General features: G+C 47.8%; 1 protein-coding gene across 4 annotated transcripts in view; it reads left to right on the top strand.

Annotated features, from left to right (window-relative positions):
• Positions 1-8,951: 8,951 nt before the first annotated feature.
• ASAP2 (ArfGAP with SH3 domain, ankyrin repeat and PH domain 2) overlaps positions 8,952-21,593 on the top strand; it is a 153,720-nt gene continuing 141,078 nt past the window's right edge. For 2 of the 4 annotated variants that reach the window (XM_043469389.1, XM_043469387.1), the window contains exon 1: positions 8,955-9,420. In XM_043469389.1, coding sequence (XP_043325324.1) covers positions 9,295-9,420 — 126 coding nt within the window. In that variant the 5' untranslated portion in view covers positions 8,955-9,294. Of the gene's footprint in view, positions 9,421-21,593 lie in introns of all 4 variants that reach the window. The other 2 variants (XM_043469386.1, XM_043469388.1) reach the window with 2 other exon arrangements.

The following is a 21,593-nucleotide window of genomic DNA, read 5'->3' as shown; positions in this document are numbered from 1 at the left end:
GGGGGTCCTGTGAAAGTTCAAACTCTGGCTCGGTAGGTCTGAGACTCTGCAGTTCTACCAAACTCCCAGCTGAGGCTGATGCTGATGCTGCCAGCAAGGGGACCACACTTTGAGAGGTAAGGGTGGAGGGGACAGAGTGCCTTAGTTTACATGGGGCGAGGTCACCCCGCCACCAGGTGGCAACCAGCCACGCAGCAGGTCTTCTGGTGTTGACATCCAGGGAGGGAGACTGAACAAGTCCGTTTCTGAAGAAGTCGGGTCATCAAGCAAACTGCCCCCCACCCCCAAGTCTTGACTTCCCTCTGCAACTGTATGTTTACCAGGAAACTCCAGCCAACAGAGAAGGAAAAACCCAGGATGCTGCCTACATCTTCATCTCTCAAACCTACAGATTTTCCTTGTATTGAATTTATGTCTTCCTTCATTTTGTGTATCAGAAGAGAAGCACATCCAAGCAATCCAATTCACGTTTACTAGGCACCTACCTGTGCATGTTCTGTGTTCTGGGGCAAAGATAAACCAAACCTGGCCTCTTCTCCTCTAGGAGCCTAGTCTCTGAAGGCAGTGAGATGAGAAACAAATGCTCTGGTCATGCTATAACGTGGAACTTCCTGTCATGGAAGCATCCAGTTCTTTGGGGGAGGTGAAGCACTTTTTCTTTCCAGGGTGAAGTTAAGACTCATCAGTGGAATCAAACAAGAGCCCCCATCTTGTCTGGCTAATGCAGTCGCTCCATATGCCAATGAGAGGAGAGAGGGTGGTGGGGAGCACAGGAGAGAGGAAAGACTGGAGACCTCCACGGTGTTGGGACGTGGAAACAGGCACTTCATTTCACCTCCTAGCAAGAGCATCCGACACAGGTCTAAAGCACAGGGAAAGCACAGAGGAGACGGCTGACCCTGCCTAGAATGTTCGTTCAAAAGAGACTTCATAGAGGTGAGGTTTGCCTTTAACCCCAAAAGGTGGCCAGAAGTGTGTCAGATGGACAGAAGACGAGGGCTCCAAGCCAAGGGGCTTGCGGGTGAGGGAACACTTAATGTTAAATGAACAGTGAGAGTTAGGTGTGGCCTGAGCTGGTTGGGGTTGCAGGGTGGTGAGAACCTGGGGGTGGGGGGTGGGGAGGGGATGAGGCTGGAGCAGAGAGAAAGCTATGAGAGGTCTTGCTAACTGAGTTAGGACTTGACCTTCTAGGAAGCAGGTTAGAGGCAGAGAACTGCATTAATTCACCTCATAAGAGGACTCTATGGGCTGAAAAAAATGAGAAGCTTGGTGAGGTTGGAACAGGGTAAGCAAACTTCCTTTGTGAAGGGCCAGATAATTCCTTAAATATTTTAGGTAGGTGGGTTGTAGGTGGGTTGCAAGGACTCAACTGCACCACCACCCTGGATAACATGTAACTGAGTGGCTGTGGCTGGGTGCCAATAAAACTGTGGTTTTTGTTTAGTCACTCAGTCGTGTCAGACTCTTTGAGACCCCATGAACTGCAGCATGCCAGGCCTCCCCATCCCTTACCATCTTCCAAAGTTTGCCCAAGTTCATGTCCATTGCATCACTGATGCCATCCAGCCATCTCACCTCATAAAACTTTCTGAACACTCAAATTTCAGTTTCATATCATTTTCATGTGTTAAAAAAAATATTCTTCTCCTGATGTTTTTCAACCACTTAAAAAAATGTCAGTGGCTTCCCTGGTGGCTCAGTGGTTAAAAAAAAAAAAAATCTGCCTGCCAATGCAGGAGACTTAGGTTGTATCCTGATCCAGGAAGATCCCACATGCCGCGGGGCAACTGAGCCTCTGCACTAGAACCCAGAAACCTCAACTCCTGAGTCCACGCACCGCAGCTACTGAAGCCCAAACGCTCTAGAGCCTGTGCTCTGCAACAAGAGAAGATACTGCAATAAGAAGCCCATGTATCACAACTAGAGAGTAGCCCCCACTTGCCACCACTAGAGAAAAGTACATGCAGCCAAAAAAAGACCCAGCACAGCCAAATAAATAAATAAAATTAAAATAAAAGTCAAACCATTCTTTCATTGGGGACAGTACAGAGTCAGGCTGCAGGCCATCTTTAGGCCCTGGACCATAGTCTACCGACCTGGCTGGGAGAAGGTTAACAGTCAGGGGAGTTAGGACAGAGCCTGGGACACATTAAAGGGTTTAAACTTAATCCTGTGGCCAATAGCAAAGCACTGGAGGTCTTTAGAGCCGGGATCATGTACAAATGGACAGCTGGGCCACCTAAGAGGGTGTCCCACGAAACCTAAGAATGGGTCTAAATGGTGGGAGAGTGACTGAACTCAAGAAATTATTGTAGGCACTCTTTAATAAAAGTTTTAGCAAAATTCATGTGCATACAGAGAGCTAATTAAAGGGTTTTTTCTTTGCTTTTTGATTCAAACAGACCACACCCTCTGTTGGCACTGGTTCGTGTTGGTCTAAGTACTTGAAAACAACAAATGGCATTTTCTTAATTACTTGAAGACAATTTCTATGAACACAAGTTGCCTTTAATATTTTAATATTAAATATTGCCTTAATTTGCGTGTGTAGTCCAGTTTATTGAGGTTTTGTCCTATGTGGGCTTTATCCTGTTGGCATGACTCAGAGTGGGAAGGTCTCATGTTCTGCCTCTTGGCGGGGAAGATGCAATTACACTCAGCAGTGAGCTGGTAAATGTTTAACAACCTGCTCTGCAAAAAATGTCTGTGCGTGCATACATACATAAGTTTATTTTCATTTAATTCTACAAAGGATGTAGAGCACCCAATTTGTAAATAATAACAAATTATATAATACTCTTTATTATAAATTCCATTTGTTGTTGTTGTTTAGTTGCTAAGTCGTGTCCAACTCTTCTTACACAGACTGTAGCTCCTCTGTTCATGGAATTCTTCAGGCAAAAATACTGAGTGGGTTGCTATTTCCTTTTCCAGGGTATCTTCCTGACCTGGGGATTGAAGCTGCATCTCCTGCATTGGCAGGCAGGTTCTTTACCACTAAGTCACCAGCTCATCGAGCTCACTGATTTTCACAGAACACTTCTGTTGATTTTTGCCCAGCTCTTGTATTTAAAGCCAATCGGTGTTTGCAGTTCAACCACGATCTGACAAAATAAGACTACAAATAAGTGCTTGATTATTACCCAGTTTGGCAGAGAAGTTCCTCATGTCATTGACAAATAAGTGTGCTTCCGACATGAATGCTGGTTGACATTTTTATGTTAATGGCTAAGATGAAAGTGAAGCCATGAAATGCCTGCTGTGACTTCACTCATCTGTCAATGAGATGAGTGCCCTCTTTGCTGAATCGTATGACAGTTTGTAAATACTGGAAGAATATTACCTCAAATATTTTCACAACTCATAATGTAAGGGCTACAGACATGACACACTTTTAAGTTTACATCTTTTTTTTGGCAAAGTGATGCCACTGAAAGGTATAAATAAAGGGAGTGACAATTATGCCCTCTATTTCTGAGCTTTGAAATCTGCACTTTTAACATTTTCTTGACCCCTTTATTACACTTAGACAATCAACAAAACAATAAAGTTGTGATTTTTTCTTTTTACAGTTGCCAACTGTGCTGGTGTAAACAGTCCCACTGTGGACAATTTGAAACTGACAGAATGTAGAGTTAGGAAGAGTTGTGTAGTAGTACACCATTATAGTGGTATTCATACCACACAGATACAACCTACAGTTTGCAAAACACCTGGAAATTTAATAGTCAGCTCTCTGGAGTCAGCAGGAGCTGCCTACAGCATAGTAAACGATACCTCATTTATCTAGAACTGATTTTTGCAACGGATAAAGAAGCTATAGTACATGTATACAATAGAATATTACTCAGCCATATAAAGGAACGTGTTTGAGTAAGTTCTAGTGAGGTGGATGAATCTAGAGCCTGTTATACAGAGTGAAGTAAGGCAGAGAGAGAAAAACAAATATCATATATTAATGCATCTACATGGACTCTAGAAAAGTGGTACTGACAAACCTATTTGCAGGGCAGGAATAGAGACTCAGATAAAGAGAACAGATTTATGGACACAGTGGGGGCAGGAGAGGGTGGGACGAACTGAGTAACCCTGAAATATCTACATTACCACGTGTAAAACAGATAGCTGGTGGGAAGTTGTTGTGTAACACAGGAAGCTCAAGCTGGTGCTCTGTGACAACCTAGAGGGGTGGCATGGGGCTGGAGGTGACAGGGAGATTCAAGAGGGAGGGAACATATGTATACTTATGGATGATTCATGTTGATGTCTGGCAGAAACCAACACAACACGGAAAGCAAGTATCCTCCAATAAAAATAAATAAATATAATCAGTATTAAAACAAAACCAAAAAATGAACAGACCTAAAGTATCTTCTGGTGAAGTTAGCTATGAATAAATCAATTTGCCATCTAAATCTACCAGCTTAATAAAAAGACAACATTCTCAAAAATTAGCCCCCAACGTCATCTAAAACAGGCCTGTTCTCAAGTGAATAGGACCACTGATTAGATTTCCCCAGTAGCAACGTGGCCCTTGCAGCAATTCCCTCTGGTGCCCAAACTAACACAGAATACGGATCATGGAATCATGAGATGCCTGCTCAGGAAGTGGCCTTTGAAATTAGCTCGTCCAGCCTCCTTCATTTCACAAATGGGCTGAGTCCAGGGAGGTTAATTATTGTAACTTATTCAAAGTCACAGAGAAGCAAAGCTGACATCAGAACCTAAGTTTTCATTTGTAAAACGGTTTCTGCATGCTGATTTTCCCCCCTCAAGTGCTAAGCTGGGATCACTGTGGTTAAGTGTATTCAAATTTCTCTCACTTTGCAGATAAATGGGTCCCTTAAGAAATACTGTTTGAGGGTGAATATTGCTAAGAATGGAAATGGAACTTCTGCTTAAGTTTACGTGTTCACATCTGGCAGGGGGGGGGGTGCACATTTCTTCTTGTTTTTCTATTTAATTACACTGTTTACCATAGTTCTTTTAAGATATAGATCTCTCCTTTCCAAGAATAATCATTTACAAATTAATCATTTACAGCAAGTGAACTGGCTAAGTCTTGTGTTAAGTCAACCAACCCTTAAGCAAATTTCAGAGATAAGAATGTATTTTAAACCTTGATTTCAGAGTGAAAAATCTCAGGTTCTTGAGAACTACTAGGGTTAGAAAATTCCTTTGGAAAATGGGCTGTTGTCCAATCGCAAAGGGTTGCTGAAAATTTCATTTTTGAGAGAAGAGTTTCTTTCCTCTTCATTAGAAGTGACAAGTCTGCAACACCATGTTTCTTTTCTTAATAATACAATCCTGCAACCTCTTATCTGAAACCAACCCCTGAGGTGAGATGGGTCTGGAATTTGTCAGAGTTTTGAGAATTAATACACCACATACACTAGCTATTCTAAGTCACGCCCAGTGAGGTCTGGGGCCATACTCCATAAGCAAGTATATTTATAGTTTGCAGGAAAACATAAATATTCCGATGAAGCAAGACTGTAAATAGTCATGTCAATTTAATTTAGGTCAATTTTACTACTAAAAGTGTTGCTTTTGAACTTTAGATTTTTCAGATATTCAGAATTTTAAAGTTCTAGATAAGGGAGTATAGGCCTGTAATGGTTTCCCCAACATGTTTTTCTTTTCTCCATGAATCCCCCCCGCCCCCCACCCCCAAAAAAGCGTGTGTCTATAATGTCTTCTTAATCCACATTCAACTCTCATTTATTTATTGGAAACTACTCATTCTATTAATTTCAGAGACACATTAGCTACGTTTGGTTCTGATCTTGCTTTAATTGTGGCTTTTGTGCTGGGCAAGGTTTTCTGAGATTCTCAGGGATGGCTGGAGGAATGAATTGCTTGGGTGTTCTATCAAGGATGTTCTCTCTGCAGTGGACTTGGTAGGATGACTTGCTTTCCACCAGCGTTCTCATCCCTGTGTATAACACAGTGCACCTTTGCCATTTTATTTTTGTTTACTACAGGTTTCTGAGACTTCCCTGGTGTATCAGATGGTAACGAATCCGCCTGCAATGCGGGACACCTGGATTCGATTCCTGGGTTGGGAAGATCCCCTGGAGGAGGGCAGGGCAACCCACTCCAGTATTCTTGCCTGGAGAATCCCCATGGACAGAGGAGCCTGACGGGCTACAGTCTATGGGGTCACAAAGAGTGGGACATGACTGAGCGCCTAAGCACAGCACAGCACAGGTTTCTGTACCTGAAAAATACTATTACATTATAAAAAACAAGGACAGTAATTGCACATGAAGGGAGGATAGAGAAGAACACGAAGCTCAACTTGGTCCTTGTAGAAGAAGAAGTTTGGCTCAGTCTGGTTAATGCCATACTAGTTGTCAAGGAAAAACACTACTTTCTTCTCTTCTTATATCCTTAAATCTGTAGCCTGATAGATATTATTCCTCTAAAAATCAAAACTTGAAAACTTACCCAGGATAAGAAAAACAACACAACTGTAGCTAGAGAGCTACCTAGGAGGGAATAGAATCCTCCTGGTGTAGATGATGTGTGTGCTCAGGCGTGGTGTAGATGATGTGTGTGCTCAGGCGTGTCTGACTCTTTGTGACACCATGAACTGTAGCCCGCCAGGCTCCTTTGTCCATGGGATTTCCCAGGCAAGAATACTGTAGTGGGTTGCCATTTCCTCCTCCATGGGATCTTCTAGACCCAGGGACTGAACCCGCATCTCTTAAGTCTCCTGCATTGGCAGGTAGATTCTTTACCACTGTGCCACCTGGAAAGCTCATAGGAGAGGGTGCATTAATATAAATAATATCTATAGAACCTGAATTGTAGAGAGGAGCAAATAGTAGAAACTACCAAAGATACCAAAAAGGGTGAAAAAACATAAATAGAAGATAGAAAGAGAGATACTACAGCTTTAAAAACAGTAACTTATTGCCTGGTACAGTTATAAAAGCTATCCACTAATAACAGTTATTTCAGAAAAACGAAATTTCATATGAAATGCTACTAAAATACCAAAGGCCATACATAATGTCTGACCCATGCTGCCACCTCATATAGCAAATTCTTACAAGGGAGCTTTAAAAAGATTGTTTGACTGGTCCACTGTCCTACAGTGTCAGGAGACTGCTTTGTCTCAGATATTAAATTTCCAATGTCTCTCACACTTCCTCCTTTTCTGATGCACAAAAGCTTTTTGTAAAGTTTCTCTTGGTTTCACTGCTGGCAGCTACAGAAGGCACACCATATGCTTGGTGTAGTGTTATGAGGTGGGATTTTATTTGACCAGTGTCTTCAGAACTCCTGGATTAAAAAAAATTTTTTTTAAATTAGAGTATGAAAGTGTTAGTTGCCCAGTTGTGGCTCAGTCCTGTAAACTCTTTTGCAACCCCATGGACTGTAGCCCGCCAGGCTCCTCTGTACAGGGGATTCTCCCCACAAGAATACTGGAGTGGGTAGTATTTCCTTCTCCAGGGAAATCTTCCCCACCCAGAGATTGAACGGAGGTCTCCTGCATTATATGCAGATTCTTTACTGTCTAAGCCACCAGGGAAACCTTATTAAAGTATAGTTGATTTAACATGTTGTGTTAATTTCTGCTATAAGGTAAAGTCAATCAGTTATACATATATCCGCTCTTTTTTAGATTCTATTCCCATATCCATATAGGTTATTACAGAGTATTGAAAAGTTTCCTATGCTATATACAGTATTAGTTATGTACTTTATATATAGTAGGCTCCTCTGTCCCCATGAGATTTTCCAGGCAAGAATACTGGAGTAGGTTGCCATTTCCTTCTCCACGGATTTTCCTGGCCCAGGGATTGAACCCGAGTCTCCTGCATTGGCAGGCGGATTCTTTACCACTGAGCCCCACCTGGGAAGCCCATAGTAGTGCTATGTCAGTCTTCATTTCCCAATTTATCCCCCCCCACCTTTTAAAAAATGATTACGATCCTTTCCTTAAGAGTTGTTCAACGGAAATCTGTACTAATTCAAACTCTTTACTGGACCAGTTATGTATAAGTTTCGCCCCCTTTTGTTGCATGTTCTGGCTGAAATCATAAGAAAAAGCTCCTTCTCCTGGTTCTGTCTTACTCCCCACCCTGGGCCCCTCTACTTCCCCCAGGAGCACCATTTCAGCGTATTCTTACCTGCCTAGAGTGAGTTCTGGCCTAGTACCTCGAAACTATTTCTAACTAACCGAGAACGACCCAGGACGGCAGGAACACGGACAGGGACACTGACCAGGGGTCCTGTGAGCCCTCGGAGGAAGCGCCCCGACTTGGATCTGAACCCCAGTGGGCCCCTCACTGTACTCTCGGGAGCATCGTTCTGTCTTCCGTGTTAAACGAATAGCCACCTCTTTACTTGCCTCACAAAGTTGGGAGGACTGGGTGACTCCATGGTCGTTTCTCATTACCGTCACCGAACCCCCAAACTGGCTGGCGGGGGGCGCGTCGTCCTGTAGGGGGCGAGCTCCTCCCACACTTTCTCGCGCGCCCGGACGGGCATCCCCGGAGGCTCGGGGATGGGGGACGGCCAAGAAGGGAATCCACTCCTGGGATCCACTCCTGGGGTGGGGCGGGGACGGAGCAGGGGGAAGCCGGTGCGCCGCCCGGGAGGTGTCCAGAGCACCCCGCGCGCGAGTGGGAGGGGGGGCCCGGGACGCGCCCGGGAGGTCTGTCCGGCCGGCCCGGCGGGGCCCGCCATGGAACCCCGGCGCGCGCGGCTGGGCGCCCGAACGCCGAGACAATGCGGCGCGCGGCGGCGGGCGAGCAGCTCGGCGGGCCCGGGGCGCGCGCCGCCTTCCTTCCTGCAGGCTCGGCTTCCCGGCGGCGGCGGCGGCGGCGAGCGCGCGGATTGGCGGTCCGGCCCTCCGCGCCGCCCCGCCCAGCGCCCGGCCGGCCGCCGCCCCCCGGCCCGGGCCCGCCCCTCTCTCCGCGGGAGTCGCTCGGGGCCCGCGGCTGGCTGGCGGGCACTTCCCGCCGGCTGTGCGCCTCCGCTTCGGGGACCGATCGCGAGCGCAGGCGGCGGCGGCGGCGGCGGACGGACGGACGGACGGACGGGCCGCGCCCGAGCTGCGCGGCGCTGCGCGCGCGCGGCCCCTGCCCCCGCCGCCCGGCCCCGCGGGCGGCCCACCCGCGCCCTGCGGCGGCTCGTGCGGCTCCCGCGGCGGCGGCCCGCGCCCCGGCGCCTCCCTTTGTCCGCGGGTCGGCAGGCGGCGTCCGGGCGGCCGATCGGAGCCCGCGCAAAGCGGCTGAGGCGGCGGCTGCCCCGCGGCCGGCCGCCCGCCGCGCCGAGGCGATGCCGGACCAGATCTCCGTGTCGGAATTCGTGGCCGAGACCCATGAGGACTACAAGGCGCCCACGGCCTCGAGCTTCACCACGCGCACGGCGCAGTGCCGGAACACCGTGGCGGCCATCGAGGAGGTGAGCAGCGCCCGCGGGCCTCGCGGGGCGGCCGGGGGCGGCTCCGGCCGCAGGTAGCGCCGCGCCCGGGTGCGTCCCCGCCCCCGCCTGCCCCCGCCCGCCCCCGCCCGGGCCCGGCTCCGGCATCCCGGGAAAAAGTTTCTTTCCCTTGGAATCCGGACGCGGCCGGGCGATCCCTGCCCGAAACAGAAGCCCTTTGTTCCAGGAGAAGGCTGCTGCTGCCAGGCTACCTTGGGCCTTTTTAAGACCACCCCCCGCCCCTTCCCTCCCCAGCCCCTCGCGGGGCGCCGGGCCGGACGGTTCCTATCCCGTCCCCCTTGCCCGCGCCCAGCCAACTTTGGCCCGAGAGTCGGGGCAGTGGTGAGCGGGGAGCCCCCACCCTGGCCGTCGCGGCAGGGTCATCGGCTCGCCAGCGGGTCCCCGGCGCTCCCCCGTCCCCAGCTTGGGGAATTGCCCGGGTGCCTAGCCTGCCCGGCGCGGCGCTCTGTGCCCGGGGCCCGGGTCTGCCGGACTCGAGGGCCGGTCCGGGGGACCCCGGCTGCCCAGGAAAGGTGTGCGCACCTTTAGCCAGGGAGGCCCGCCCAGTCCCGCAGCGCGCCCGGGGAGGAGTGCGGGGAGCCGGGCTTCTGATACGAAGGACTTTGCTCCCCTCCTCTCCCCAGCTCCACCACCCCGGGATGTGTGTGTCTTACCTGATCGCTCCCCCCGGACGCCTCCCTTCCTCATCAGCCTGGAAAAGGCCTGATTTTAGGCAAGGTGCAGAGTCATCGTCTGCTGCTAACTAGAAAGCCCTCCACGTCCTGGGCGAGCGCACTTAGGACTAGCAGGCTTAGGTGACGGTCAGAACGGCCTGCTACCGAAGGGCAGGGTTTGGGAGGCCAGGACCACCGCTGAGTGTGGTTTGGGGCTTTTTCTCGCTTCTCTGCCCTCATTTACCCTTACCTGTCAGACGGGACGAGCAGTGCATCCTTTCCAGGGTGGTGATGAGGGTCAGAGACAACTGTGTGTCAAGTGCTTGGTTTATACTAAATAGGTATATACTAAATGTACCTGGTTTACAAGCCCTACGGTGCCGCTGTTGAATCGATGATCACCTTCTTTTCCGCCACAATGTCAAGGTACATTCTTGAAATGGGGTATGGTAGGTATTTTAGGAGAGGACTGGGCCTGAGTGAGTGAAGGGAGGGCACCAGAAGAGCTTAATTAAGCGATGGCATTCAGTTTTTTTGCCCACTTGAACAAAGCAGCTGCTGTTAGGAACTGCTTGGGAAAAAATAAATCCAGAATGTTTTCCCTTAATGAAAAAAAATTTCCTTTGTAGGCATTAACAGTCAATAATAGGCTAAATGAAAAGCAGCAGATTCAGCATTCTGAATATTTTAAGTGTAGTAAGGGCATCCTCCCCTCCCTCCTTCCTCGCCTCACCCCCCCCCCCCCACTTTTTTTTTTGGTGGCAGAGAGCTGCATGTAAACGTTTTGCAGTGAGCTGTGTGATCCCACATCACTTAATTTTACTTTTATTAGCAAGGCTTCAAAATGATGCCTTCAGATTAGGCTGGTGGGGGATGAGTGTCAGAAGTTTCTTCAGAAGTGCTGGTTGAAAAGCAAGAAAAAAATTTTCGCAGTGTTTTGAAAATACATCATTAATAATGTTTATTGACTGATTGCAACCCAAAAGGTAGCTGAGTATGTTTTCAGGGAAGGGAGCTTTTATACACCATGCCCTAAAAAGAATGCTTAATTGTGCTTAAAGTTCTGTTTCTTTTCCCTACTGCAGTTTGTCGGTTAAATAGTATTAACACTGGCAGATGTTGGAAAGCTAGGCAAACAGGAGTTGCTATTAAAATTGGCATACCCTTTCGTGATTAATGTTAGTTTGCGGTGTGTAATTCCAAAGCTCTTTTAGTGTGCTGGGCAGATTACCCTAGAGCTCAGTTACTGAGTGGATGAAAGAGAGACCGGATTTGGTCATTTTATTTAACTGCAGGCTTGCTCCATGTTGTGTCTAAGAACACACACGAATTGGTTAAAATCTCAAAAAAAAAAAAAAAAAAAAAAAAGTACAGCTCTGTCTCACTTTAAGCAGATCCAGTACACATACTGAGATGATGCCACATGTGAGCTTACATTTATGAGAGAACTGAATTGGGAACAGTTTTATTTAACAAGTATGTCTTCATATTTTGATTTTAACCAAGCATGTGCTTCCTGCAGACAGTGGTTATTGGAACAGAGTTACTCATTTCACAGAAATAAATATAAAATTTGCAAGTCCATGGTCCTATGTTTAAACATACATGTCACTGAATTAGTAAACTAATTTTGAACTGAGTAACCTTTGTGTATCTGTTATTTCCAGGATAGGCTATGTCTGCTAAAAATCATCCTACAACTGAAGTGTACTTTTTCTTTGATACGCGTGCCTGTAGCTGGGCTATCCTACCCGGTACTATGAACCTCTCATCCGTTGCATTTATTTCTCATTCTCGAGTTACACGTGAGGAAGTTGAGGCTTAGAGATGCTAATTTGCTCAAGGTTATAGAGCTAGTAAGTTGAAGAGCTGGAGCTTGAACTTGGCTCCATGCTGTTTTCAGAAGTGATGCTGCTGTTTGTTACTTTCAGTAAGGCTGAATTCTCTAAATGACTCTTGTCAGATTGTCCAAGTTCAGATTCCACTACTGGCCAGTTGTGTGAACTTGGATGAGATGACTAATGTTTTCTCGTTTGCCTTGATGTTAGTCTGGATAACGATACCTGTCTGCCTTGGAGAGGTGAGAGGGTTTAATGAGATAGTACACAACACAGTACCTGGTAGACAACTGGTGTAATACATGCTAATTGCTTTAACAGTTTGTATTATAATTAATCCATAGAACCTGATGCAGATATTTGGCCCCAAGATGAGATTTACATGGGTGGGTTGATGTGGCCTAGGGGAGTAGGGGGAAAGGAATGGTTGAATGAGTAAGTGAATGGAAAGCTACTACATTGCTTTTTAACTGGTTTGCTTGTCTTGGCAGCAGGTCAGCACAGCAGTGTTTTAAAATTTTCACTTGGTGATCTCTTGGTGAAGTAATTGTTTTGCACAGTTTTAGCCAAGTCTGGTGCTTCAATTGGGATCTGCCCTGTGTTTTTGGAAATAATGGAAAAAATCAGTAGTGACTGAATCTGAAAACCCTCCCCTCTACTGTTTGTGGGGGTTTTATTGCTGTCTCACGTTCTTTGAGTCTCTGAGCTCTTTGAAATATTCTCAGAATAGGGAAAAGTTGTACATGTATGTGAAATGTTCATAGTTAGACCCTCCTTTAAAGCATCAGCCACTCTGTCGTGCTTATTTGGCTTTGTCAGATACATAGTGTTAAAAATAAATTTGATGTTGACTTGTAAGTATTAAAATTTAATCTGCTTCCTTCCGGGCCATAGTTCTCCACTCTGTTGTCCTTGGTTGCCTTGGAAATCTCATTGCTGTCACAAGCACAGGGTTCTAACTGCAGGGAGAGAGGGAGCATCTGGACTGCCCAGACTCCCGGGGGCCTTGCTGTCCTTGGGGCCAGATGCCCCTCCCAGCAGCTGTTAGTGGGAACCCGGCCTGTGTACTTTTTAGGCAAGAGTATGGTTCTAAACCCTGTGTGATTTGTTTGAAAAACACCTCCTCCAAATAGCAGATTAATGGATTTTAGATTTATTGTCGGGTTTCCCTGATGGCTCAGATGATAAAGAATCTGCCTGCAATGCAGGAGACCCAGGTTTGATCTCTTGAGTTGGAAAGATCCCTGGAGAAGGGAATGGCTACCCACTCCAGTATTCTTGCCTGGAGAATCCCACAGACAGAGAAGCCTGGTAGGCTACAGTCCATGGGGTCGCAGAGTTGGACACGACTGACTGAAAGGACATCACCTACTTGCCCAGTCCATTCTTGTTTTCAGAAATGAGCCTGTATGGGTCAGACAGGACCACCGTAAAAAAAAAAAAGACATATATGTTTGTTTATGTGGCTGCGTCGGGTCTTACTTGCAGCAGGTGGGATCTTTGCTGTGGCCCTCCGACTCTCTGACTGTATTGCGCTGCCTCCAGAGCCTGGGTGCTCAGTAATTGTGGCTCAGGGGTTTAGTTGCTCCATGGCATGTGGGATCTTTGTTCCCTGGTCAGAGTTCAAACCTGTCTCCCCTGCACTGCACAAGGCAGATTCTTAACCACTGGACCATCCGGGAAGCCCGAGGGCCGCCTTTTTATGCTGTATTCTGTAATCTGGACATAGGTGTCTGGAAATCTTGGAGTGATTTGAGAGAATGATCTCTGCTTACGAGATTCCCATTCTCCGCACCCCCCTCCCCCAATTGCCCCTTCAATTTGTCTCTTCCTGTGATTAACAGTTAAAATACTAATGCCTTCCTGGTGGGGTTTCAGGCCTGTCCCTCATTCAGTATTTAGTAAGTGCTTGCTGTGTGCCAGGTAATGGGAAGAGAGTTCCCAGGAGGAATGTGTTCTATCTTTGAAGCAGCCTGCAGCTGAGTGGGAGAGACAGCCATCCTATAAGCAAATGAGTGCAGTAAAACATGGTTAGGCTGTGACCACAAGATTGTCCAAAATCCTGGATGCCCAGGGATGGCAGGGGTCAGGTGTGTCTGGGGCCATGGATAGGAGGGCCTTGCATGATGACGTGGGATCGAGTCTCGAAGTCAAGATAGTCATCTGTAGGTACTATGCTGTCTCAATAGAGCCTTTTGTATTTGTCTCCCCGCCTTAGATAAATATTGACCCACTCCTGAGGTGGTGGCCATCTAGGCCTCTGGTTGAATTTTCATAGCCAATTCACAGCACTGCTCAGACCACGAATTTGGAATAATCCTTGATTCTTACCCTCCCCATTCCCAGGCCCTGATGCCTTTCTTCATGAGCACATTCATTCTAGATCTGCACTGTCCAGTTTGTTGTTGTTCAGTCACTCATTCGTGTCCGACTGTGTGACCCCACGGACCAGCATGTCAGGCTTCCCTGTCCTTCACCATCTCCTTGAGTTTGCTCACACTCGTGTCCATTGAGTCGGTAATGCCATCCAACCATCTCATCCTCTGTCATCCCCTTCTCCTCCTGCCCTTGATCTTTCCCAGCATCAGGGTCTTTTCCAATAAGTCCGTTCTTCTCTTCAGATGGCCAAAATATTGGAGTTTCAGCTTCATCATCAGTCCTTCTAGGGAATATTCAGGGTTGATTTCCTTGAGAATTGACTGGTTTGATCTCGTTGCAGTTCAAGGGTCTCTCAAGAGTCTTCTCCAACGCCACAGTTCAAAAGCCTCAATTCTTTGGCGTTCAGCTTTCTTCATGGTCCAACTCTCACATCTGTACATGACTACTGGAAAAACCATAGCTTTGACTAGACAGACCTTTTTCAGCAAAATGATGTCTCTGGTTTTGAATACACTGTCTAGGTTTGTCGTAACTTTCCTTTCAAGGAGCAAGCGTCTTTTAATTACATGGCTGCAGTCATCATCCACAGTGGTTTTGGAGCCCAAGAAAATAAAATCTCATTCCTTCCACATTTTCCCCTAGTGTTTGCCATGAAGTGATGGGATTCAGTTCAATTCAATCGCTCAGTCGTGTCCAGTTCTTTGCAACCCTGTGAACTGCAGCACGCTAGGCCTCCCTGTCCACCACCAATTCCCGGAGTCCACCCAAACCCATGTCCATCGAGTCGGTGATGCCATCCAATCATCTCATCCTCTGTCGTCCCCTTTTCCTCCTGCCCTTAATCTTTCCCAGCATCAGGGTCTTTTCAAATGAGTCAGCCCTTCGCATCAGGTGGCCAAAGTATTGTAGTTTCAGCTTCAACATCAGTCCTTCCAATGAACACCCAGGACTGATCTCCTTTAGGATGGACCGGTTGGATCTCCTTGCAGTCCAAGGGACTCTCAAGAGTGACTAGTGATGGTTAATTTTAGGCAGTATCCAACATGGCATCCTGAAATCAAGCATTCAGTTTCTTGGCTGCTCCAGCCACATTTCAAGTGCTAATAAGCACACGTGCATTGGACAATGTAGGTTTAGAGCATTTTTGTCATCGCAGAAAGTTCTGCCGGACAATGCTTTTTAGACGCTTGCAACTCAGAAGGGTCTACTGACAGCAGCATCGGCATCGCCTAGAAGTTTGTTAGAAACGCAGACTGTCAGGGCCCACCTTAGGCCTTGGAATCGGAATGTATGGTTTCCCAAGATCCCCAGGTGCATTCTGTGCTCGTTAAGGTTTGCGAAATGCCTTTCTCGCCGTGACGGACAGTAGAATCACTTGCAGGGAGGGAGGAGGTTGTAGAATAGAGAGATGCCTGGCCCGCTCCATGAAATTCCGACTTTATTAGTTAGGGTGGGTCCTGAAGCACTGGCATTTTCTAAAGCCACCCCCTAAATGGGGTTGATGATCACTGCAGTAAAGTAATGTAATGCCAGGTAGTGACAAGTGATAAGTTACTCAGGATACAGGAATAGAATGAGACTCTGAAGAGCAGGAAACTGAAATCAGGAGAGGCCTCTCTGAAGAGGTGGCGTTGCAGCAGAGCCCAGGACGCAGTGAGGAGCCAGGGAGGAGCAGCCTGAGAAAAGGCCCCGCGATGGGGGTGACTCAGCCATCCTGGAGGAGAGGAGGGGTGAGGGTGGGGGCCAGGCAGGCCAGATCACAGGAGACCTTGGCGATGTCGGGAGGGAGCTGGGGTTTGTTCTCATGTGGTGGGAAGCCGTTGCAGGGTTTGATCTGATTTACATTATTGGTATTTCAGGGTGGTCGATCCAGGCAGGGCAGGAGAGAAAAGAGGGAGATTGGTGGGGGCTGGGGGTCTTCCCGGCAGGCGGATGCAGCGGGGACGATGAGAGTCCAGTGGAGACACTCTGTGCTGACGGTCCTGGTGTGCGCTGGGGTGAGCTGAACAGAACAGGGTCCCTGTCCCAGTGGAGGCAGAGGCCAGGCTCCGGCCCCGAAGAGTGGACCTCCTGGTGTCCCCCTGGCGAAGCTGACACCCAGGTGTCAGCGGGTGGAGGCCCGCGGTGCTGCTCAGCGCAGCTTGCTCTGAAAGTTGTGTTGGAACCAAGGCTGGACGTTCATTTGGTTTTCCACAGACACAGGTCAGAGAAGGGAGAGAGGACGCAGAGCTGCGTGGACGGGGAGTTTGCTTCCGTCCTCTTGTTTGTAGGCAGATGTAGCCCGTGACACTTTCTTAGCGGTGTCAGATGCCTGGGACACTGTTCCCATTCAGCTCCCCAAACACTCTTCTTTCCACTAAAAAAGAGGTGGTGAATTCACCTCCCCTCCTGCCACAAATAGGAACCTGCCTGCTTTGCTTATACTTTCTCTGTGTCATACGGCCTTCAGGTGGTTGCCAGGGTCCTTCCAGGTACTTTTGTACCGTTATGGTTTTATCATATGGATGATGTGGAGTAAATGAACCAGAGCTGGAATGCTGGAGCTGTGTTTTCATTTGTATTTGGTTGTGTTGGGTCTCCTGATACGTAAATAGGCCTGGGCACCTACCAGTGTATTGTCACTGTGGGGTGCAGTGACGTAAAAGCGGGCAGGACCAGCTCCTTCCCCTAAAGCCCTTATTTTCTCAGTCTTTTGTGTGCAGTTAGTGTTTATCCCTTCAGCACTTGTTTTGTGCCATGGATCCTCTGGAACTCTGGTGAAGATATTTCAGAAAGATGTTTTAATGCATCGAATAAAATTGAACCCAGGTCTGCTGCATTGCAGGCGGATTCTTTACTGTGTCTGAGCCACCAGCGAAGCCCAAGAATACTGGAGTGGGTAGCCTATCCCTTCTCCAGGGGATCTTCCCAACCCAGGAGTCAAAGTGGGGTCTCCTGCATTGCAGGCGGATTGTTTACCTGCTGAGCTACCAGGGTCCCCTCATACAATCTTAAACGGGACCAGATCTATTGAAATACAGTTAGAAAAATATTTGAAAAAATCTATAACACTAATATATATTTCTTTACTAATGCATTGAATATCAAGATCTGGTTGGTTGTGGGTCCAATAAATACTTTAATTTTGAGGTCCTGATGAATGTAAGCAATGTGGGGAACTGTTTCTAACGACTCTAAAAATATTGAGTCTTCTTTTTGGAGTCACAGGTACTGCTGATGTTACCGTGGTGTGTTGCTTACATTCATAATTGAGGGAAGTGCTAAATTTTAGTTGGGGGCTAATGAAATACAGATGTAATTCTTTTTTCCAATCCCAGCTGTCTGAATTCAGACTAAGAATTCCAGGCTTGACAAGATTATTTTAGTTGATTGTCTTTTGGAGTGAGTGAGTGAGTGACTGTGTAACAGTGTTGTTTAAACAAGCCTCGTGATTATTACAGTGTCATTGTCATGAATTGGTTCTTAGAGTTCAGCAGAGGGGTGACACCCCAAGCCTGTGTTACAATCATCGAGTAGTAAAGGTGCTTAGAGGAACTAGGGGTGGAGGGTAAAGCTGTCAGTTGTGGTTGGACAGCCATGTTCTCCGAATTTTTTTCAAGGTCAGGGCAGTTTCTCATGTGATCCCAGGTTAATTTATACCCTCATGCATGCCTTGGAGTTCAGTGACACTATGAATCTATGAGTCCTGTAGTTAGGACCCTGAGCTGGGCTGCTCAGTTCTCCTATTTTTACCTTTCTTATTTTTCTGGTTTGTCATCTGCTGTCCTTAACTCTGAAGGGCAGGCTTGGGTGTGAAGTGATAGTTGGACTTCTGCCTTGTTCTCGGTGAAGGTAACGTATTTGAAACGATGCTATTGTTGCATGAGTGTGTTTGGGGTGTCTACAGCATAGCTGAAATGTTACTGTCAGTCCCTGTTTTTTTTTTTTTTCTTTTCTCTTGCCTCTTAGCATTTACTGGATGCTTACAGTATGCCAGGCTTGCTTTAAATTTTTTACACATATTAACTCTTAACTTGTTCAGTGATTACGAAAATCCTGTAAGGTCTCTGGAACCTAAACCACTTTACCAGGAGCACAGAGCTGGGAAGTGGTGGAGCCAGGAATCGCATTTTGACATGCGAGTTTCCGCTCCTGTAGCCTCCAGCTGCCTCTGTGGAGCCTGGCCTGGAAAACGCTGTCTGTGTTGATGCCTCTGTGATTATTTGGCGCGACCTCTCTCTTGCTGTCCAGTTTAGTACTACGTACCTGCTGCCTTCCTTGAGTGGGTGCTTCTGGGGAATGCTTGCTGCCTCTATGCCTCCTCTGTCTGTGTTGCCCCCCAAATGGTTCCTCTTTACTCCCTTCACTGCTTTGCTGACATGCCCAGCCCTGCAGAGCCTGGTGGCCCCGGGCATTGCTCACACCCTGGCAGGAGGCCTGCCCTACTAACGGGATTATCATCTCTCGCTCCAGCTGAAGATGGCTCTGTCAATATGATTTTATACGCAGATGCTGGCAATCAAAGTCCTTGGCTGGTGAAGACAGTTCCCGCAAATGATGAATTGCCTTGGCTTTTAGGATTCTAGCCAGGTAATCCCGATTTGAGGGCCTCTTTCCCTAGTTTCCTAGAAATCACAATCTTAATAGAGTTTTTTTTTTGTTGTTTTAATTTTTTAACACCAATGGCTGACATTTCTTTGAGCACTAATTCTGTGTTAAGGGCTGTGCTGTGTTGTAAATGGAAGTTTTTGATGATTGAATCCTTTCACTTGGCCTGTCTGGTGTAGATCCTGTTACCTCTGGTTTATAGTTGAAGACACCAAAGCTCAGACAAGTGCTGTGACTGCAGGTAGCTAGCCTGCCCCCCAGTTAGCAGATGATGGAACCAGGAACCCCAGCCACGCCGAGATCAGCCTGTGTGCTTAAGACTGTTTTCCTGTTGGTCCTTTAATGTCTCCCTGATGGTCTCCTGCTGGCATCTCTTGCCGGTAAAGATCCCTCTTATGGGTGTTTCTCTGGGCTTCAGTCATGCAGGTTGATAGTCGTCCACCTTCTGCAGGTGGGTCTCCACTGTCGATGCTGTTGAGGTGAGGTTGCCTGGGCAGGGTTGTCAGACTCTAACCCCTGGGGAGGTGCTTCACGTCAGAGGTGTTTATTAAGCGGCCTTGCCTGCTTTGGAGTGAGTTAGGACACGTCCCCCCACCCCCAGAGCTGAGAACACTGTCAGAGCTGCTTGTAGAGGACTCCAGAGCCACGTAGGCAGTGACCAGTCCATGCAGTATCCCCCCGGTGTCAGCAGATGTGTGCTTGGAGAGTGACCACTGCAGGGTCACAGATGTGACTTGTCTAGGCAGACTGAGTACCCTGCTGGCAGTCAGGGAACTCTGGGGAGATTCTGAGGGGAAGCGAGAGTGTTCAGTCCCTGTACTGTGTCTGTTCCTCTGCTAGCCCTGATCTGATAGCTCTCCTGGTGTTGGGCCTTGGGCAGCTGATTTCACTGGTCCAGCCTCAGTGGCCTCGGTTGTAAAGTGGAGGATGAATGAGATGTTTCTTAACATTGTGTCTGCAACACAGTTCACCTGCCTCTTCTTGCCTTCTTTCCTTTTCTTGACCATCTCCTCCACTTTCTCATGGCCATTCAAATCCATACCTTTCAAGAGGTTAGAGGTGAAAATATTCCTTTCTCTACTCCCCCGTTAAACATTCCCTCCCCCAAAACACCCCTGGAGTCGATAAGGTGGTTGGCCCAGAGGCTGGAATTTCTTTGGGCGCATCACTAGTTTGTCTGGGACAAATGGTGCTCTGTACTTTGCCATCCCGTCTCATGAAGGGTCTTTCCAGGTGCATGCCTTGGTCTCTTGATTACAGCGCTGTTGTGCTTGGCTTCCCTGGTGAAAAGAAACAGGACTTGCCCGTGTGGTCTCTGATTGCAAAGTCTGTTAGCGGGAGCGTCACTGTTGATCGCCTGGTTGCAGATACGTGCCTCATTTGGCCGGATGTGCTGTGGTACCTGAGAGTTTTCCAGTCCAGGGCTAGGCCTCGTCTGTCTTTGCAGCAGCGAGCTCAGAACGGTCCATTGTTTTTCCCGGTTATCCTGGCCTTTTGGCTGCTGCTTTCTGTAAGCGTCATCTTGACCTGTTCACTGTGGGGACCCCTTGCTTCTTGACCAAAGATAACTGTTGAGCTTCCTGGTTTTCTTCTCATCTTGTAAGTTCTCTTGTGGTTTTTTCTTTTGTGGCCAGTAGGAATGAGGTGTGTTTACTCCTTGGGCTGTTGGGTTGTCAGAACCTGCAGCTTTTGTTTGCCCTGGTGGTAGCTTGCCAGGCCACAGGCTTTTCTCATGGGGAAGAGGTATCAGGCAGGGTGGTGCAAGGCGGAAATCGTAAGGAGGCAGAAGGCTCCCCACCTCCTCCATCTCCCTTCCCTTGCCTCCTCCACGCTATGGTTTCTTTTCCTTGGAGACCAGGTTGCTGATGCTGCCGACTAGGCGGTGTCCAAAGCTGAAAATTCTCACCTCCCTTGTTTTTTCTCCTGCGTTCTCTTGCCTGCACTCCTTTGGTGTATTTCCAGACCCCCAGGCCCTGTACATCCTTTTTAAAGCGGATTTTCCAGCCAGAGGGGACACACAAGGGAAGATTTAGTTTGGGGTTTCAGTCTGTGACTTTCTTTCCTGGGGAGTTGCTCTTTGGTGATGACATTTCACGGTGGCCTCCTTTCCTACCACCCTGCCTCCTCTCAGTTTTCCAGGAACTGGGTTTATTGTTCTGTCTTTTAAAAATGATTTATTGTCTTCTGTAACAGTGTGGAAGGAGCTTAATTTTTTGAAGTGCACCGTCTTCTTCTTTATGGCCAGAGCAAAGTAAAGGTTTGATTGATCTTATGACACAGTTGCTTTAGTCATAGCTAATGTGAAGTCTCTTAAGGGCTTCTGTTTTATTTGCTCTTTTTAATTTATGAACCTCCTTGCATCCCTGAGCATCTGTGCACAAAGCCAGCGAGGCCTGGGGTGTCACATTCAGGGCTTTATTCCTGCCCCTGATGTACTGCGAGCTGGTAGACCGTTCTGACAGTTGGCTAGGTTTTGGGTTGAATTAGGGAGTAGCAGTGTCAGCAGATGAGTGTTTCAGGAATTTGTTACTGGTTTTCCCAAGGAAAATGTACTGTTAGGTTGAATAATTAAAGCCAGTGGTAGACGTGTGTTAGAAGGTAAATAGAAGAAAAAGCTGTTGTCAGTAGCTGCTGGAACAACCATCTGGTTTCTCTGTAGGTCAGGGTCATCCTCAGG

Source organism: Cervus canadensis, chromosome 5 (assembly GCF_019320065.1).
Source record: "Cervus canadensis isolate Bull #8, Minnesota chromosome 5, ASM1932006v1, whole genome shotgun sequence".
NCBI classification, from domain to species: domain Eukaryota; kingdom Metazoa; phylum Chordata; class Mammalia; order Artiodactyla; family Cervidae; genus Cervus; species Cervus canadensis.
Note: the sequence above shows the minus strand (reverse complement) of the source record. Positions and strands in the feature narration are given on the sequence as shown.